Source organism: Dictyostelium discoideum (assembly GCF_000004695.1).
Source record: "Dictyostelium discoideum AX4 chromosome 3 chromosome, whole genome shotgun sequence".
NCBI lineage: Eukaryota > Evosea > Eumycetozoa > Dictyosteliales > Dictyosteliaceae > Dictyostelium > Dictyostelium discoideum.
In genome coordinates, this window is record NC_007089.4 from 3,934,155 (window position 1) to 3,948,061 (window position 13,907).

At 20.0% G+C, this 13,907-nt stretch overlaps 9 protein-coding genes and 1 pseudogene across 9 annotated transcripts; 7 read left to right on the top strand and 3 right to left on the bottom strand.

Moving 5' to 3' along the window:
- Nucleotides 1-295: 295 nt before the first annotated feature.
- DDB_G0281009 lies at nt 296-668 on the top strand (annotated as a pseudogene; the record flags this gene model as incomplete).
- Nucleotides 669-1,332: 664 nt separating this feature from the next.
- Nucleotides 1,333-1,726, top strand: DDB_G0281011 (coiled-coil family protein; the record flags this gene model as incomplete). Its single annotated transcript, XM_635674.1, has 2 exons — nt 1,333-1,345; nt 1,446-1,726. 2 exons carry the CDS (start codon nt 1,333-1,335, stop codon nt 1,724-1,726), a joined length of 294 nt encoding a protein of 97 aa, XP_640766.1.
- Nucleotides 1,727-2,470: 744 nt separating this feature from the next.
- Nucleotides 2,471-2,834, top strand: DDB_G0281013 (coiled-coil family protein; the record flags this gene model as incomplete). Its single annotated transcript, XM_635675.1, has 2 exons — nt 2,471-2,483; nt 2,563-2,834. The coding sequence occupies 2 exons, from the start codon at nt 2,471-2,473 to the stop codon at nt 2,832-2,834; spliced, it is 285 nt and encodes a 94-aa protein (XP_640767.1).
- Nucleotides 2,835-3,493: 659 nt separating this feature from the next.
- On the top strand, nt 3,494-3,876 carry DDB_G0281015 (coiled-coil family protein; the record flags this gene model as incomplete). Its single annotated transcript, XM_635676.1, has 2 exons — nt 3,494-3,506; nt 3,593-3,876. 2 exons carry the CDS (start codon nt 3,494-3,496, stop codon nt 3,874-3,876), a joined length of 297 nt encoding a protein of 98 aa, XP_640768.1.
- A 788-nt stretch (nt 3,877-4,664) lies between these two features.
- On the top strand, nt 4,665-5,035 carry DDB_G0281017 (hssA/2C/7E family protein; the record flags this gene model as incomplete). The annotated part of the gene is made up of 2 exons (XM_635677.1): nt 4,665-4,677; nt 4,764-5,035. 2 exons carry the CDS (start codon nt 4,665-4,667, stop codon nt 5,033-5,035), a joined length of 285 nt encoding a protein of 94 aa, XP_640769.1.
- Nucleotides 5,036-5,756: 721 nt separating this feature from the next.
- Nucleotides 5,757-6,107, top strand: DDB_G0281019 (coiled-coil family protein; the record flags this gene model as incomplete). The annotated part of the gene is made up of 2 exons (XM_635678.1): nt 5,757-5,769; nt 5,845-6,107. The coding sequence occupies 2 exons, from the start codon at nt 5,757-5,759 to the stop codon at nt 6,105-6,107; spliced, it is 276 nt and encodes a 91-aa protein (XP_640770.1).
- A 223-nt stretch (nt 6,108-6,330) lies between these two features.
- DDB_G0281021 (erg28 family protein) lies at nt 6,331-6,768 on the bottom strand (the record flags this gene model as incomplete). The annotated part of the gene is made up of 2 exons (XM_635679.1): nt 6,331-6,584; nt 6,648-6,768. 2 exons carry the CDS (start codon nt 6,766-6,768, stop codon nt 6,331-6,333), a joined length of 375 nt encoding a protein of 124 aa, XP_640771.1.
- Nucleotides 6,769-6,952: 184 nt separating this feature from the next.
- DDB_G0281023 (hypothetical protein) lies at nt 6,953-7,132 on the bottom strand (the record flags this gene model as incomplete). The annotated part of the gene is made up of 2 exons (XM_635680.1): nt 6,953-6,987; nt 7,030-7,132. The coding sequence occupies 2 exons, from the start codon at nt 7,130-7,132 to the stop codon at nt 6,953-6,955; spliced, it is 138 nt and encodes a 45-aa protein (XP_640772.1).
- A 3,005-nt stretch (nt 7,133-10,137) lies between these two features.
- On the top strand, nt 10,138-12,780 carry DDB_G0281025 (hypothetical protein; the record flags this gene model as incomplete). Its single annotated transcript, XM_635681.1, has 1 exon — nt 10,138-12,780. One exon carries the CDS (start codon nt 10,138-10,140, stop codon nt 12,778-12,780), a length of 2,643 nt encoding a protein of 880 aa, XP_640773.1.
- Nucleotides 12,781-13,182: 402 nt separating this feature from the next.
- Nucleotides 13,183-13,749, bottom strand: DDB_G0281027 (hypothetical protein; the record flags this gene model as incomplete). The annotated part of the gene is made up of 3 exons (XM_635682.1): nt 13,183-13,403; nt 13,623-13,660; nt 13,733-13,749. 3 exons carry the CDS (start codon nt 13,747-13,749, stop codon nt 13,183-13,185), a joined length of 276 nt encoding a protein of 91 aa, XP_640774.1.
- Nucleotides 13,750-13,907: the final 158 nt, after the last annotated feature.

Sequence of the window (13,907 nt, forward strand, 5' to 3'; positions counted from 1 at the left end):
ATATTAAAATTAATTTTATAATTAATGAAAATTTTTTTTAATTTTCTAATAAATATATAAATTGTATAAAAAAGTATATTCATCTAATATAAAACCTGAAATGTAGAATATTAATTATTTTAATTTTTAGTTTAACTTTTTGACATTATACTTTTTAGATATATTACAATAATTTTTATTTTAAAAAAGTGATTTATTTTTGCAATCCTTTAAAATAAGCTATAAATAAAATTTTTAATTTTAAATATTCTTCATCACTCATTAGTTAATTATTAAATTATAAATCAATAATAAAATGACACTTTTTTGTAAGGACTTAATATTATTTAATAATTTATAGTTCTTATAAAAAAATGAATACTAATAAATTTATAATTATTAATAGCATCAATCTCATCAATTTCAAATCCAATGACAAGCTCAAAATCCAGTATCCAATCATTTGGTAGTGGAACAAGTATGGGTTCAAATTCAATTGCATGTGGTGGTGAATGTCGAAGTGGGGTGGTATTCTTGGTATAGGATTAGGTTTAAGTATAGGATTAGGTTTTGGATTAGGTTTAACAGGGGGTTCTAGATCAAGAGGTGCTTGTGGTGGTAATAATGGTGTATCTGGAAATAATGGTAATGGAAGTATGGGAGGAAATGGTTCATTTTGTGGTATTTAAAATATTTAAAAATTATAAAATATATTCACAATTACTATAAATGTAGTAAACTTTAAAAATTGGAGAATTTCCAATTAAATTTTAAAAAATAAAAATAAATAAATTTTATTATCAAAATACTATTATTATAACAAAATGAAATTTAACTATTGTTTAGTTTTTTTATTTTCTGACTAATGATTCATAAAATCTCAAGTTTACTTTCATTCCTTCAATTTTTAAAATTAACTAGTTAAAATTCAATTTAAATGTTGATGGTATTGTTAAATTTGATTTTAGTTTAATTTTTTTAACCACTAAAAAATTCTTTTTTTTTTTTTTTTGTATTTAATAATTGTGGTGGGGTGGGGTTTTATATAATAATGATAATCGTTATCGTTTTTATTATTTTTAAAAATTAAAATTGATTTTATCATTTATAAAAATAATAACATCATTTTTCTAATAATGAATATACTATTAAAAAAGTATATTTGTTTAAAAAATACACATGAAACGTAGAATATTAATTATTATAATTTTACTTTTACTTTTTGACTTTATTTTGGCATTATGAACATTTCCCCAAAAAAAAAAGCTATAAATAAAAAAAAAAAAAAAAAAAATTAAATTTTTATAATCACTCATCAGTAAACTATTAAATTAAAAATCATCAAAAAATAAAATGACACTATTTGGTAAGTACTTATTTTATAATTTATATTTGAAGGGAAAAAAAAAAAAAAAAAAAAAAAAACTAGGAAACAAGGAAACTAATTAATTAATAAATATTAAAAGCATCAATCTCATCAATTTCAAATCCATCAACAAGTTCAAAATCCAGTATCGTATCATTTGGTAGTGGAACAAGTATGGGTTCAAATTCAATTGCATGTGGTGGTTGTGGAGGTGGAAGTGGTGGTATTCTTGGTTCAGGTTTAGGTTTTGGTTTAGGATTAGGATTAAATTTAAGTGGAGGCTTTAGATCAAGAGGTGCATGTCGTGGTAATAATGGTGGTTCTGGCTATCCTGGTAATGGAGGTATGGGTGGAGGAAATGGTTCATGTTGTGGTATTTAAAATATTATAAATTACTATAAATATAATAATACTTTATTAAAAATAAAAATGGTGAATTACCAATTATGTTAAAAACAAAACAAATATTTTTTTTAAATTAGGTTTTTTATAAATTAATCTTTTTTTTATTAAATTAATATTTATCCATAAACCAATTAAATGAAATTGAAATCTTTTATGATGATCTATTTAAATTAATATTTAAAAAAAAGTGATATATAAGTTTAGGTGTTTATTATTGTTATTTTTATTACTATTTGAAAATGATATTTTAAATCCATCAATAGTTAAAATTAATCGAATAAAAAAAAGAATTGTAAGTTGGTAAAATTATTTTTTGAATAGTTGGTGGTATTGTCAAAAATGATATTATTTTTTTTTTTACCACAGTATATTATATTTTTTATATAAAAAATTGTGGGTTGGGGGTATAATGTTGTCATAATTATATAAATTGTACACTTGAATAATTTTTTTTAATATAATTATTCTATTGATGTATAAACTGTCAAAAAAAGTATTACCATATTATAAAAACAGGAAACAAATAATATTAATTATTAAATTTTAATATCAAATTTTTTGAAATTATACTTTTTTGGTAAAACTACAATTTATTATTTATTGAAAAAAGGTGATTTATTTTTAAGGTTTTTAAAAAAAAAAAAGATATAAATAAAAAAAAATTAAAAAATTTATTAATCACTTATCAATAAAACATTAAATTATAAATCAAAAAATAAAATGACACTTTTTTGTAAGGATTTTATTATTATTTTATTAAATTTATTAAAAAAATGAAAACTAATTAATTTATAATTATTAATCATTAAAAGCTTCAATCTCATCAATTTCAAATCCAATGACAAGTTCAAAATCCAGTATAGCATCATTTGGTAGTGGAACAAGTATGGGTTCAAATTCAATTGCATGTGGTGGTGGTTGTGGTGGTGGAAGTGGTGGTATTCTTGGTTTAGGTTTAGGATTAGGATTAAATTTATTTGGAGGTTCTAGAGGTGCTTGTGGTGGTAATAGTGGATCTGGTAATCCTGGTAATGGCCCATGTTCTGGTGGTAAATGTTGTGGAGGTCCATGTTGTGGAATTTAAAATATTTTAAAAAATATAAAATATAAATATATATTCGAAATTACTATATATGTTATAATACTTTATTAAAAAATTGGCGAATTTCCAATCATATTAAAAACAAAAATAAATTAAATCTTTTTGTTTTTAAAAATTTTTAACAAAATGAAATTTAACTATTCTATATTAATTTTTTAATTTTCTGAATTAATGATTCTAAAATTACAAGAGTATTTTCATTCCTTTACTATTAATATTAAAATTATAGCTTGAAATTTTAATTTGGTTAAAATTATTGATTTAATTTAAAGGTTAGTGGTATTGTTATTAACGATTTTTTTTTTTTAATCAAATAAAAAATTCTTTTTTTAAATAATTGTAGAGTGGGTGTGGGGTTTATTATTTTAATTATAATCGTTAACGTTTTTATTTTATTCAAAAACAAAAATTGATCTTATTAATAATAAAAATATTTTTCTAATAAATGTATAATCTGTTAAAAAGAGTATATTCATCTAATAAAAATCACAAAATGTAGAATATTAATTATTTTAATTTTAGTTTAACTTTTTGACTTTGTACTTTTAGCAATTCCCTAAAAAAAAGCTATAAATAAAATTTAAATTAAAAATTAATTTATCACTCTTCAGTAAATTATTAAATTATTCATCAAAAATAAAATGACACTTTTTTGTAAGGATTTAATATTATTTAATAATTAATAGTTTTTAAGAAAAGAAAAAAAAAAATTAAACTAATAAATTAATTTTTATTAAAAGCTTCAATCTCATCAATTTCAAATCCAATGACAAGTTCAAAATCCAGTATTTCATCATTTGGTAGTGGAACAAGTATAGGTTCAAATTCAATTGCATGTGGTGGTTGTGGAGGTGGAAGTGGTGGTATTCTTGGTTCAGGTTTAGGTATAGGTTTAGGTTTGGGTTTAGATTTAACTGGAGGCTCTAGAACAAGAGGGTCATGTCGTGGTAATGGCGGATCAAGCAATCCTGTTAATGGTCATGGAGGCATGGGAGGCGGAAATGGTTCATGTTGTGGAATTTAAATGTTATAAAATATATATTCAAAACTATTAATAATATAATAATACTTTATTTAAAATAAAAATGGTGAATTACCAATAGTGTTTATATAAAAATATAAACTTTAATTTATTTGTATTTTCTATTTATCTATAAATAAACTCAATAAATAAAATTGAACTTTAAAAATGATTTATTAAAATAAAATTTTCAATGAAAATTTTAAAAAAAGTGATATAATAATTTATTGATTATATCAGTTTAAGTGTTCATTATTGTTTATTATATTTAGAAGTGATATTTTTAAGATTATTTTCATTCCATCTCTAATTAAAATTAATCTATTTAAAAAAAAAAAGATTTGTAAGTTGGTAAAAGTTATTTTTTGTAAAGTTGGTGGTATTGTCAAAAATGATATTATTTTTTTTCAACACAATAAATTTTATTTTTTATTTAATTAATTTGTGGGTTGGGGTATAAAGTTGTTATAATTTATTAATTGTACACTAGAATTAATATTTTAATTTAATTTATTTTTAATTAAATTTAATTTTTCTATTAATGTATAAACTGTTAAAAAAAGTATTATCATCTAATAAAAACACAAAACAAATAATATTAATTATTAAATTTTAATGTAAAACTTTTTGAAATTACTTTTTTGGTTAAATTACAAATTATTATTTATTGAAAAAAGGTGATTTATTTTTTAAGGTTTTCTAAAAAAAAATAAGATATAAATAAAAAAAAAAAAAAAAAAATATAATTATTCACTCATCAATAAAATATTAAACTATAAATCAAAAATAAAATGACACTTTTTTGTAAGGACTTAATATTATTTTAGATTATAAAGTTTATAATTATAAAAAAAAAATGAAAACTAATTAATTTAAATTAATAATTATAGCATCAATCTCATCAATTTCAAATCCAATGACAAATTCAAAATCCAGAATATCATCATTTGGTAGTGGAACAAGTATGGGTTCAAATTCAATTGCATGTGGTGGTGGTTGTGGAGGTGGAAGTGGTGGTATTCTTGGTTTAGGTTTAGGATTAGGATTAAATTTATTTGGAGGTTCTAGAGGTGCTTGTGGTGGTAATAGTGGATCTAGTAATCCTGGTAATGGCCCATGTTCTGGTGGTAAATGTTGTGGAGGTTCATGTTGTGGAATTTAAAATATTAAAAAATTATTAAATATATATACATTCGAAACTACACTAAAAGTAATAAGACTTTATTTAAAAATTGGCGAATTTCAAATTATATTAAAAAAAATCAAAATAAATTAAATCTTTATTACCATATTATTATGTTAACTCTTTTGCAATGATTGATTATATAATATTTATTAAAATTAAAAAACCAACTATTGAATATATCAGTTTGATATTTAATTATTGTTCTGAACTTAATGATTTATAACATCTTAAAAATATTTTCATTCCTTCAATATTAATTATTTAAAATTAGATTGAAATTGTGACCTGATTATTATTTATCTAATTTAAAGGTTGGTGGTATTGTTATAAATGATTTATTTTTTAACCACTAAAAATTTCTTTTTTAAAATAATTGTAGATTGGGTGTGGGGTTTTATATTTAATGATAATCGTTATCGTTTTTATTATTTTAAAAAATAAAATTTGATTTTATAATTAAAAAAAAAAAAAATTTCCAATAAATGTGTTAACTTTTAAAAAAAGTATATTCATCTAATAAATAACAAGGTAGAATATTAATTATTATAATTTTTAATTCAACTTTTTGATATTATACTTTTATTTTACAAACATTTTTGCAATTCCCTAAAAAAAAACCTATAAAAAATAAAAAATAAATTTTAAATTCTATTCATCACTCATCAGTAAATTATTAAATTATAAATCAAAAAATAAAATGACACTTTTCTGTAAGGATTATTTAATAATTTATAGTTTTAAAAAAAAAAACAAAAAAAAACTAATAAATTAATTATTATCAATAGCATCAATCTCATCAATTTCAAATCCAATGACAAGTTCAAAATCCAGTATTGCATCATTTGGTAGTGGAACAAGTATGGGTTCAAATTCAATTGCATGTGGTGGTGGTTGTGGTGGAAGTGATGGTATTCTTGGTTTAGGCTTAGGTTTAAGTTTAGGTTTAGGTTTAGGTTTAAATTTAACTGGAGGTTCTAGATCTAGAGGTGGTTGTGGTGGTAGTAATGGAAGTATGGGTGGAGGAAATGGTTCATGTTGTGGTATTTAAAATAATTAAAAAATTATAAAAATATATATACATTAAACATTACTATAAATGTAAAATTACTTTAATTAAAATAATCCAAAATGATAAAAAAAAAATAAACTAAATTAAGGCTTTTTTTTTTTTTATAAATTTGATATTTTATTTAAATTTAATCTTTATTACTAAAAATGGTTGATTTCCAATTTATTAAATAAAATAAAATAATTTATATATATATTGTTTTTTACCAAGAAATCATTATTGAACCCATTATTATTATTAATGGAAATGCTAAAGAAAATTGAACAAGATTATTTTTAATTTCTGTTGTTCTAAAATATAAATATTCTACAACATGATGACCCAAACCATAAACAAATGTCATCCAAGTAAAGAAAAATAATGTTTTATTTTCAATATCTTGTGAACATGCAATAGCCATTGAACCAGTTGTAAAAAACCATAAAAATGCAATTCTTGAGAATAATCCTAAAAATACTAATTTAATTTTATATTAATAAAAATTATTCAATTATGATTTTAAAATATATATATATCTACCTTCTTTTTTTACATTTGGATATGCGTAACTAAAAATGGATACAGGGTTAATTAAAAATTTAAAAGAACAAAATAATCTGAAACATCCAATAAAAAATAAAAAATATTGTAATAATTGCATTTTAATCTTTTTTAAACTATGCAAAATATTTTATTTAAAAAAAAATAATAATAATAATAATTTATTAATAAAGTTTTATAATATTAAGTTTTAATAATAATTTTACCACTTTCTCAATTGGTGTGTAACCTTTTTTTTTTTTTTTTTTTTTTTTTTTTTTTTTTTTTTTTTTTTTTTGGGATGTTTAAAAAATAAAAATATTTATTTTAAAACAGTCGACTAAAAAAAAAAAAAAAAAAAAAATTAAAAATTAAAAATGACCTTTTTTGTATACAATTTTATCAATATTATTAGTAAAAATCCCATAAATGTCAACGAAGAGTACAAAGTAAAGTAATCTCGATTTGAAATCAGGTTTAAACATTTTTTTTTTTTTTTTCAAATAATTTGTGACCTATAAAAAAAAAAAAATTACATTTTTGAAACACGTTGGCAAAGTTTAACCAAAAAAGATGGAATGAAAAAAGGTGGTTTTAAGAAAAAAAAAAAAAAAAAAATAAAAAAAAAAATAAAAAAATAAAAAAAAAAAAATAAAAAAATAAAAATCTAAAAAATTTCGTTTTATCAGAAATTAAAAAAAAAAAAATAAAAAATAAAATATAAAATTAAACGGAAAAAAAAAAAAATTAATACGATTACAATAAAATTTATTCTATTTTATTTTGTTTTCTTTGATTGTTATAATCAATTTTAAAAAAATTAATAAATAAAATAAAATAAAATAAATAATTCTGAAAAATTATGATCATTGGGCTTTTATTTTAATCGAAACAAGATCACACACACATATATATATTTAGATTCAAAATTGAAGGGGTATGGTAAGATCAAAAATCACACAATCCTTTTTTTTTTTTTTTTTTTTTTTTGGTTCCTTTTTTGAATTCTTTTTTTTTTTTTAATTTTTTTTTTTTTATTTTAATTTTATTTTATTTATTTTCAATTTATTATTAATTTTTTTTTTTTTTTTTTTTTTTTTTTTTTTTTTTTAATTTATTTTCAAATCACACACTCACTCCTCACTCACCCACCCACCCACTATGTTTTGATGGTTTTAAAAATATTTTATATTATAATTTTGTGTAGATTTCTGCAATAAGTCAAAAAGACAAAACAAAAAACCACTCACACACCCACTCTCTCTCTCTCACTCACTCTCTCACTCACTCCTCACTCACTAAATATATAATTTCATTATGATATTTGTTTTTGAAAGGAAATAAAAAAAAAAAAAGAAAAAAAAAAAAAAAAAAAGAAAAATTTAAACCTCAACACAAAAATTTTTGTTTTTTTTTGTTTTTTTTTTTTTAATTATTTTTATTATTATTATTTACATATAATATATGAAAAAGCATCAATCATTTATTCAATAGTATAAAGAACAATCTTAAAAAGAAAAGAAAAAATAAATAAATAAAAAAAAAAAAAAATAAAATAAAATAAAATAAAATAAAATAAAAAATAAATAAAAAATAAATTAAAAATAAATAAAAAAAATAAATAAAAAAATAAATAAATAAAAAAATAAAAAATAAATAAAAATTTATAATAAAGAATAATCTTAATCAGTAGAAAGAAAAAAAAATTAGTTTTCTATAGGTAAAAAAAAAAAAAATTTGTCATTGTTAATCACATTTTTAATGAATCGCAATCATTTTAAATCTTTTTTTTTTTTTTTAGATATAAAAATAAAGAAATAAAAAAATGAATCATAAAAATAAAAAATAAAAAAAAAAATAATAATAGTGCCAAACTCAATAATTAATGATTATTTGTATTTTATTTAGTTTTATTTAATATTATTTTTTATTTTATTTTATTTTATTTTTTTTTTGTTTTTTTTTTTCATGACCAAGATTGTGTTTGTGTGGGTATAAATAAAAATTATTATTTTATTTTTTTAATTAAATCCATTTTAAACCCACTCTTTAATTACAAATTTAACAAGAAAAAAATAGAAAAAAACAAAAAAAAAAAAAAACAAAAACAAAAAAATTAATTAATAGTGGTAGTAAAAATAAATATTTCAATAGTATCTTTATAGCTTTTTATAATTTTTTTTAAAAAAAAAAAAAAAAAAAAAAAGTAAATAATAGGATTTTTAAAAATAAAATTTGTGTGTTTGATATTTTTAGTTTTCAAACAAAAAAATAAAAAAATTTTATAAATTATTTCCAATAGAACCAATTTCGATGAAATTTTAACCAATAAAGTCAAAATTATTATAATAATTATTTGCAATAAATAAAATAAAATTCAAATAATCTAAAAATGATCAAAATTAAAAATAGGATCTCACGTATACACATTATCAACAATAATAAAAAAAAAAAAAATTTTAAATTAAAAATTAAAAATTTAAAATAAAAAATCAAAATTAAAAATAAAAGATAAAAAATTAAAATAGTTTTGTAATATTTAGAATTAATATATATATATAGTTAAATTACTATTTTTATAAATGTTGTTAAAAAAAAAAAAAATTATAATAGATAAACAACATATATAAAAATAATAATTATATATATCTATATTTCCTATAATATATATATTATATCAAATTGTGTTTATTTTAGGTGGTTATACGTTAAAAAAAATATTTTATTTTAAATTTATTTTTATTTTATTTTTTTTTTTTTTTTCTGAAAAAAAAAAAAAAAAAAAAACACACACAAATATTTCACAGATAAATATTTATAATAATAATTATTATTATTATTATTTAATTAATTTTAAAAAAAATAAAAAAACTAAAAGGTGGGATTATATTTTTTTTTTTTTTTTTTTTTTTTTTTTTTTTTTAATTATTATCTATTATTTTTTTATTTTTTTTTTTTTTTTTTTTAATGTAAACAACTTCCTGTTCATAAAATAATTTTTATATAAATAAAAACATAGTTTAATCAAACACAAACACGCACATAATAATTAAACGTTAAAAAAAAAAAAGTGTACTACAAAAAATAAAATAAAACAAATCATATTAATTAAATAAAACAAACCCTTTTACTCATTAAATATTGCTAATTTTGACAACTTTTTTTTGTAAATTAAATTTTTTTTTTTTTTTTCTCATTTTTTTGAAAAACTATTTTTTGTTTCATTTTTTTTTTTTTTTTTTTTTTTTATTACATTATATGTTTATATCACACTCGACAACACACTCACATAACCACAATATTGTTTTTTTTTTTTTTTTGTTATTATTAAAAAAAAAAAACAAAAAAATTGTTTCATTTGAAACAAATAAAATAATAAACTAACTTTTTATCTATTTATTATTTATTTATTTATTTATTTATTTATTTAATGTATTTATATATTTATTTTATATATATTTAAAAAAAAAAAAAAAAAAAAAAAAATAAAATGAAGATTTTTCAAATTCAATGCTCATCTTTCAAGGAAAGTAGATGGCAAAAAAGTAAATGTGACAATTGTTTAAAATTTCATATAGACATCAATAACAATAGTAAAACCTCAAATACAGATACAGACTTTGACGCCAATACAAATATAAATTCAAACATAAACTCAAATATAAATTCAAATATAAATATAAATAATAGCGGAAACAATAATAAAAACAGTAATAATATAGAAATTACTGAAAATATTGATAATAAAGCGAAAATAATCAATAAACATATAAAAACTATAACAAATTCAAAACCAATACCAATACCAATACCAACACCAACACCAATAAGTATAAAAGAAAAAGAAAAAGAAAAAGAAAAAGAAAAAGAAAAAGAAAAAGAAAAAGAAAAAGAAAAAGAAAAAGAAATGAAATCAACAATTAATTTACGTTCAGAGGATACAACATCAAATAAATCAACTATAGTTTTTACAGAATGTTTAGAATATAAAGGTCATCAATGGAGACCAAATATATGTGTAACATGTTTTTCACCAAAGAATAAACATAAAAATGTTTTACCAGAAACTAGTACACCATTGATTTCACAATCATCCCAAACATCAACTATAACACCATCATCCTCTTCAACCTCTACATCTACTTCATCAATTTCTACACATAAAACTGCAAATAATAAAACTGTAATCACTTATATCTCTTCAACAACTACAACTACAACAACTTCATCATCATCATCATCACCACCATCTTCATCAATTGCTGGTATCACAAATCCAACCTCAAGATCATCTTCACCAATACTAAAATCAGTACCACCCTCAGCTTATTCAAATGTTGTTATTCCAATTAATAATATCAATAATAGTAATAGCAATAGCAGTAGTGGTGGTGGTAATAATAATAATAAATCAATTTCAACACCATCATCACCAATTATATCAAGACCAATAACAAATAAAATTAATAATAATAATAATAATAATCAACCACAATTACATTATAATCAACCACAAAGTTCAAGTGTTTCAACAACATCATCACCAATAATTAGACCAGTATTGAGAAGACAATTTCAATCATTCCCATCGAATCCAAAAATTTCAAAAGCAATATTAGAACAATGTAATATCATTAATAATAATAGCAATAGCAATAATAGCAATAATAAGGACCCAGTAATACTTTGTAAATATACAATAGAATCACAACCAAAGAGTAATATATCGGTTTTAAAACCAACTTTGGTTGAATTTATAAATCAACCCGATAGTAAAGATGATGAATCATCAGTAAAATCACCACCATTACCAGTGGAGTCACAACCAATATTCAATTCAAAACAAAGTGCAACAATGGATGGAATTACCACTCATAAATCAGTATCGATTACGATTTCCACATCGACATCACCATCTTCAACAACCACAACCACATCAACTACCACTTCAATTATAGCAGAAGAACCATCGAGTCCAATATTACCAACTGCATCACCATCCTCCTCTTCTTCATCGATAATTACAACCGCAACTGCTTCAACAATACCAATGTCACCTTCATTACCATCAATACCATTTCATGAGTTTGAAACAATGGAATCCTCTACCACAACAACTTTATTATCAGAAAATAATGGTGGTGGTGGAGGCAGTAGTTGTAATGATAATAGTAGAAGAAATAGTTTGAATATCTTACCATTAAGATTAAAATCATTCTCATTTTCTGCTCCACAATCTGATTCAATGATTGAACAACCAGAAGATGATCCATTTTTTGATTTTGAAGATTTATCAGATGATGATGATAGTAATGATAATGATGATGAAGAATTAAAAGAAATAAATGGTGAAAAAATAATACAACAAAATGATCTCACTCCAACTACTACAATAACCTCAACTACAACAATTTTACAAAGTCCAACACTCGAAAAAACTTTATCAACTACAACAACTACAACTATACCATCACCATCAACAAATTCAAGGTCTATTTGTAATACTTTAATGGATAGTACAGATTCGATTAATAATACAAATACAAATACAAATACAAATACAAATACAAATACAAATACAAATACAAATACAAATACAAATACAAATACAAATGCAAATATTAATAATAAAGTATCGACTACAACTACAACCACAACAACTAAGAGGAGATCATTAAAGATGGATCAATTTAAAGAGAAAGAGGATGAATGGGATCAAGGTGTTGATTTAACATCATTTTTAAAGAGAAAACCAACATTACAAAGAGATTTCAGTTATTGTAATAATAAAGTAATGGAAATTTCAAGTGTAAAAGAAGAAGCCAAACGGTTACATGGTGGTACTGGATATATTCATCAATTTGCATTTGAAGCATTTAAAGATATTTTAGAGGCAAAACAAACTCAAATCAATAGAGCTTTTTGTTCTCAAAAAATTGATGCTCCAGATTGTGAAATGTTAATAAATGAAATTAACACTGCAAAGAAATTATTGGAAGATTTATTAGAATTAAATAGTAATAGTAGTGGTAGTGGTAATAATAGTAATGATAATAGCGGTTCCTCATCACCTTCTTCTTCAAAAACAAATACTTTAAATCAACAATCAATTTGTATAAAGAGTGAAATTTAAGGACTATATAAAAAAAAAAAAAAAAAAAACAAAAAATTTAAAATTTAAAAAAAAAAAAAAAAAAAAGAAAAACCTAATTGTAAATAAAAAAAAGTAAATAATAAAAAAAGAAAAAGTGACAATATATATATAAATATACATTTAAAGTCACAACCTATTAAAAAAATTTAAACAAAAAAAAATATTGTTTGATCTAAATTTTTTTTTTTTTTTTTTTTGGGAAAATCTAAAAATCTAATGAACACTGAAAGAACTGTTTGATATCTCTTTTAATCTTTTTTTATAAAACTGTTTGATATCTCTTTTAATCTTTTTTTTCATTTTTTTTTTTTTTTTATAAATTTTTTTATTTTTTTTATTTTTATAATTTCTATTTACTATTATTACTATATTTTATATTTTTTAATGTCTGTTATTTCTTTTGGTTTCAAAGTATGGATCATCTTCGTCTCTGTGTTTATTTAAATATTGCATTGGTACAGCTGATGCACATGGGTGTGGTGGTAATGGTCTTCTTTCGACATTCATGTCGATTAAAAATGCAATTGATAATGTTGCTGCAATACCAATTAAAGCAACTTTAGCATTCTTATTATAATTAAATGGTTTAACACACCAATAACCTAAAATTTGTTATGTTATATTAATTTATTTGTATTTTTTTTTTTTTTTTTTTGATGGTATTTAGTTTTTTGATGGTTTTTGTTTTTTTTGATAGTTTTTTGTTTATATTTATATTTATATTTTATTTTGATTGAAAATATTGATTGGTTAGATGAATGAAGAGTAATTGATGAAAAAAAAAAAAAAAAAAAAAAAAAAAAAATTAATTTAAAACATACCTCCTGGTGGTGACCAAACAGTTTTTGGGTATGGATATCTAAAGAAAAGTTTTTAGAAATATTAGTATCAAATATTATTATCAAAAGATCTATAAATTATATATATATACCTTGGTTGAGCTCCCATTATGTATATATTTCTGTGGATTGATTATAAAAATTGTGTAAATATGAAAAATAAAAAAAAAAAAATTAAAAAAAAAAAAAAAAAAAAAAAAAATAAAAAAAAAAAATAGAAATTTGGACGATTTTTTTTTTTTTTTTTTTTTTTTTTTTTTTTTTTTT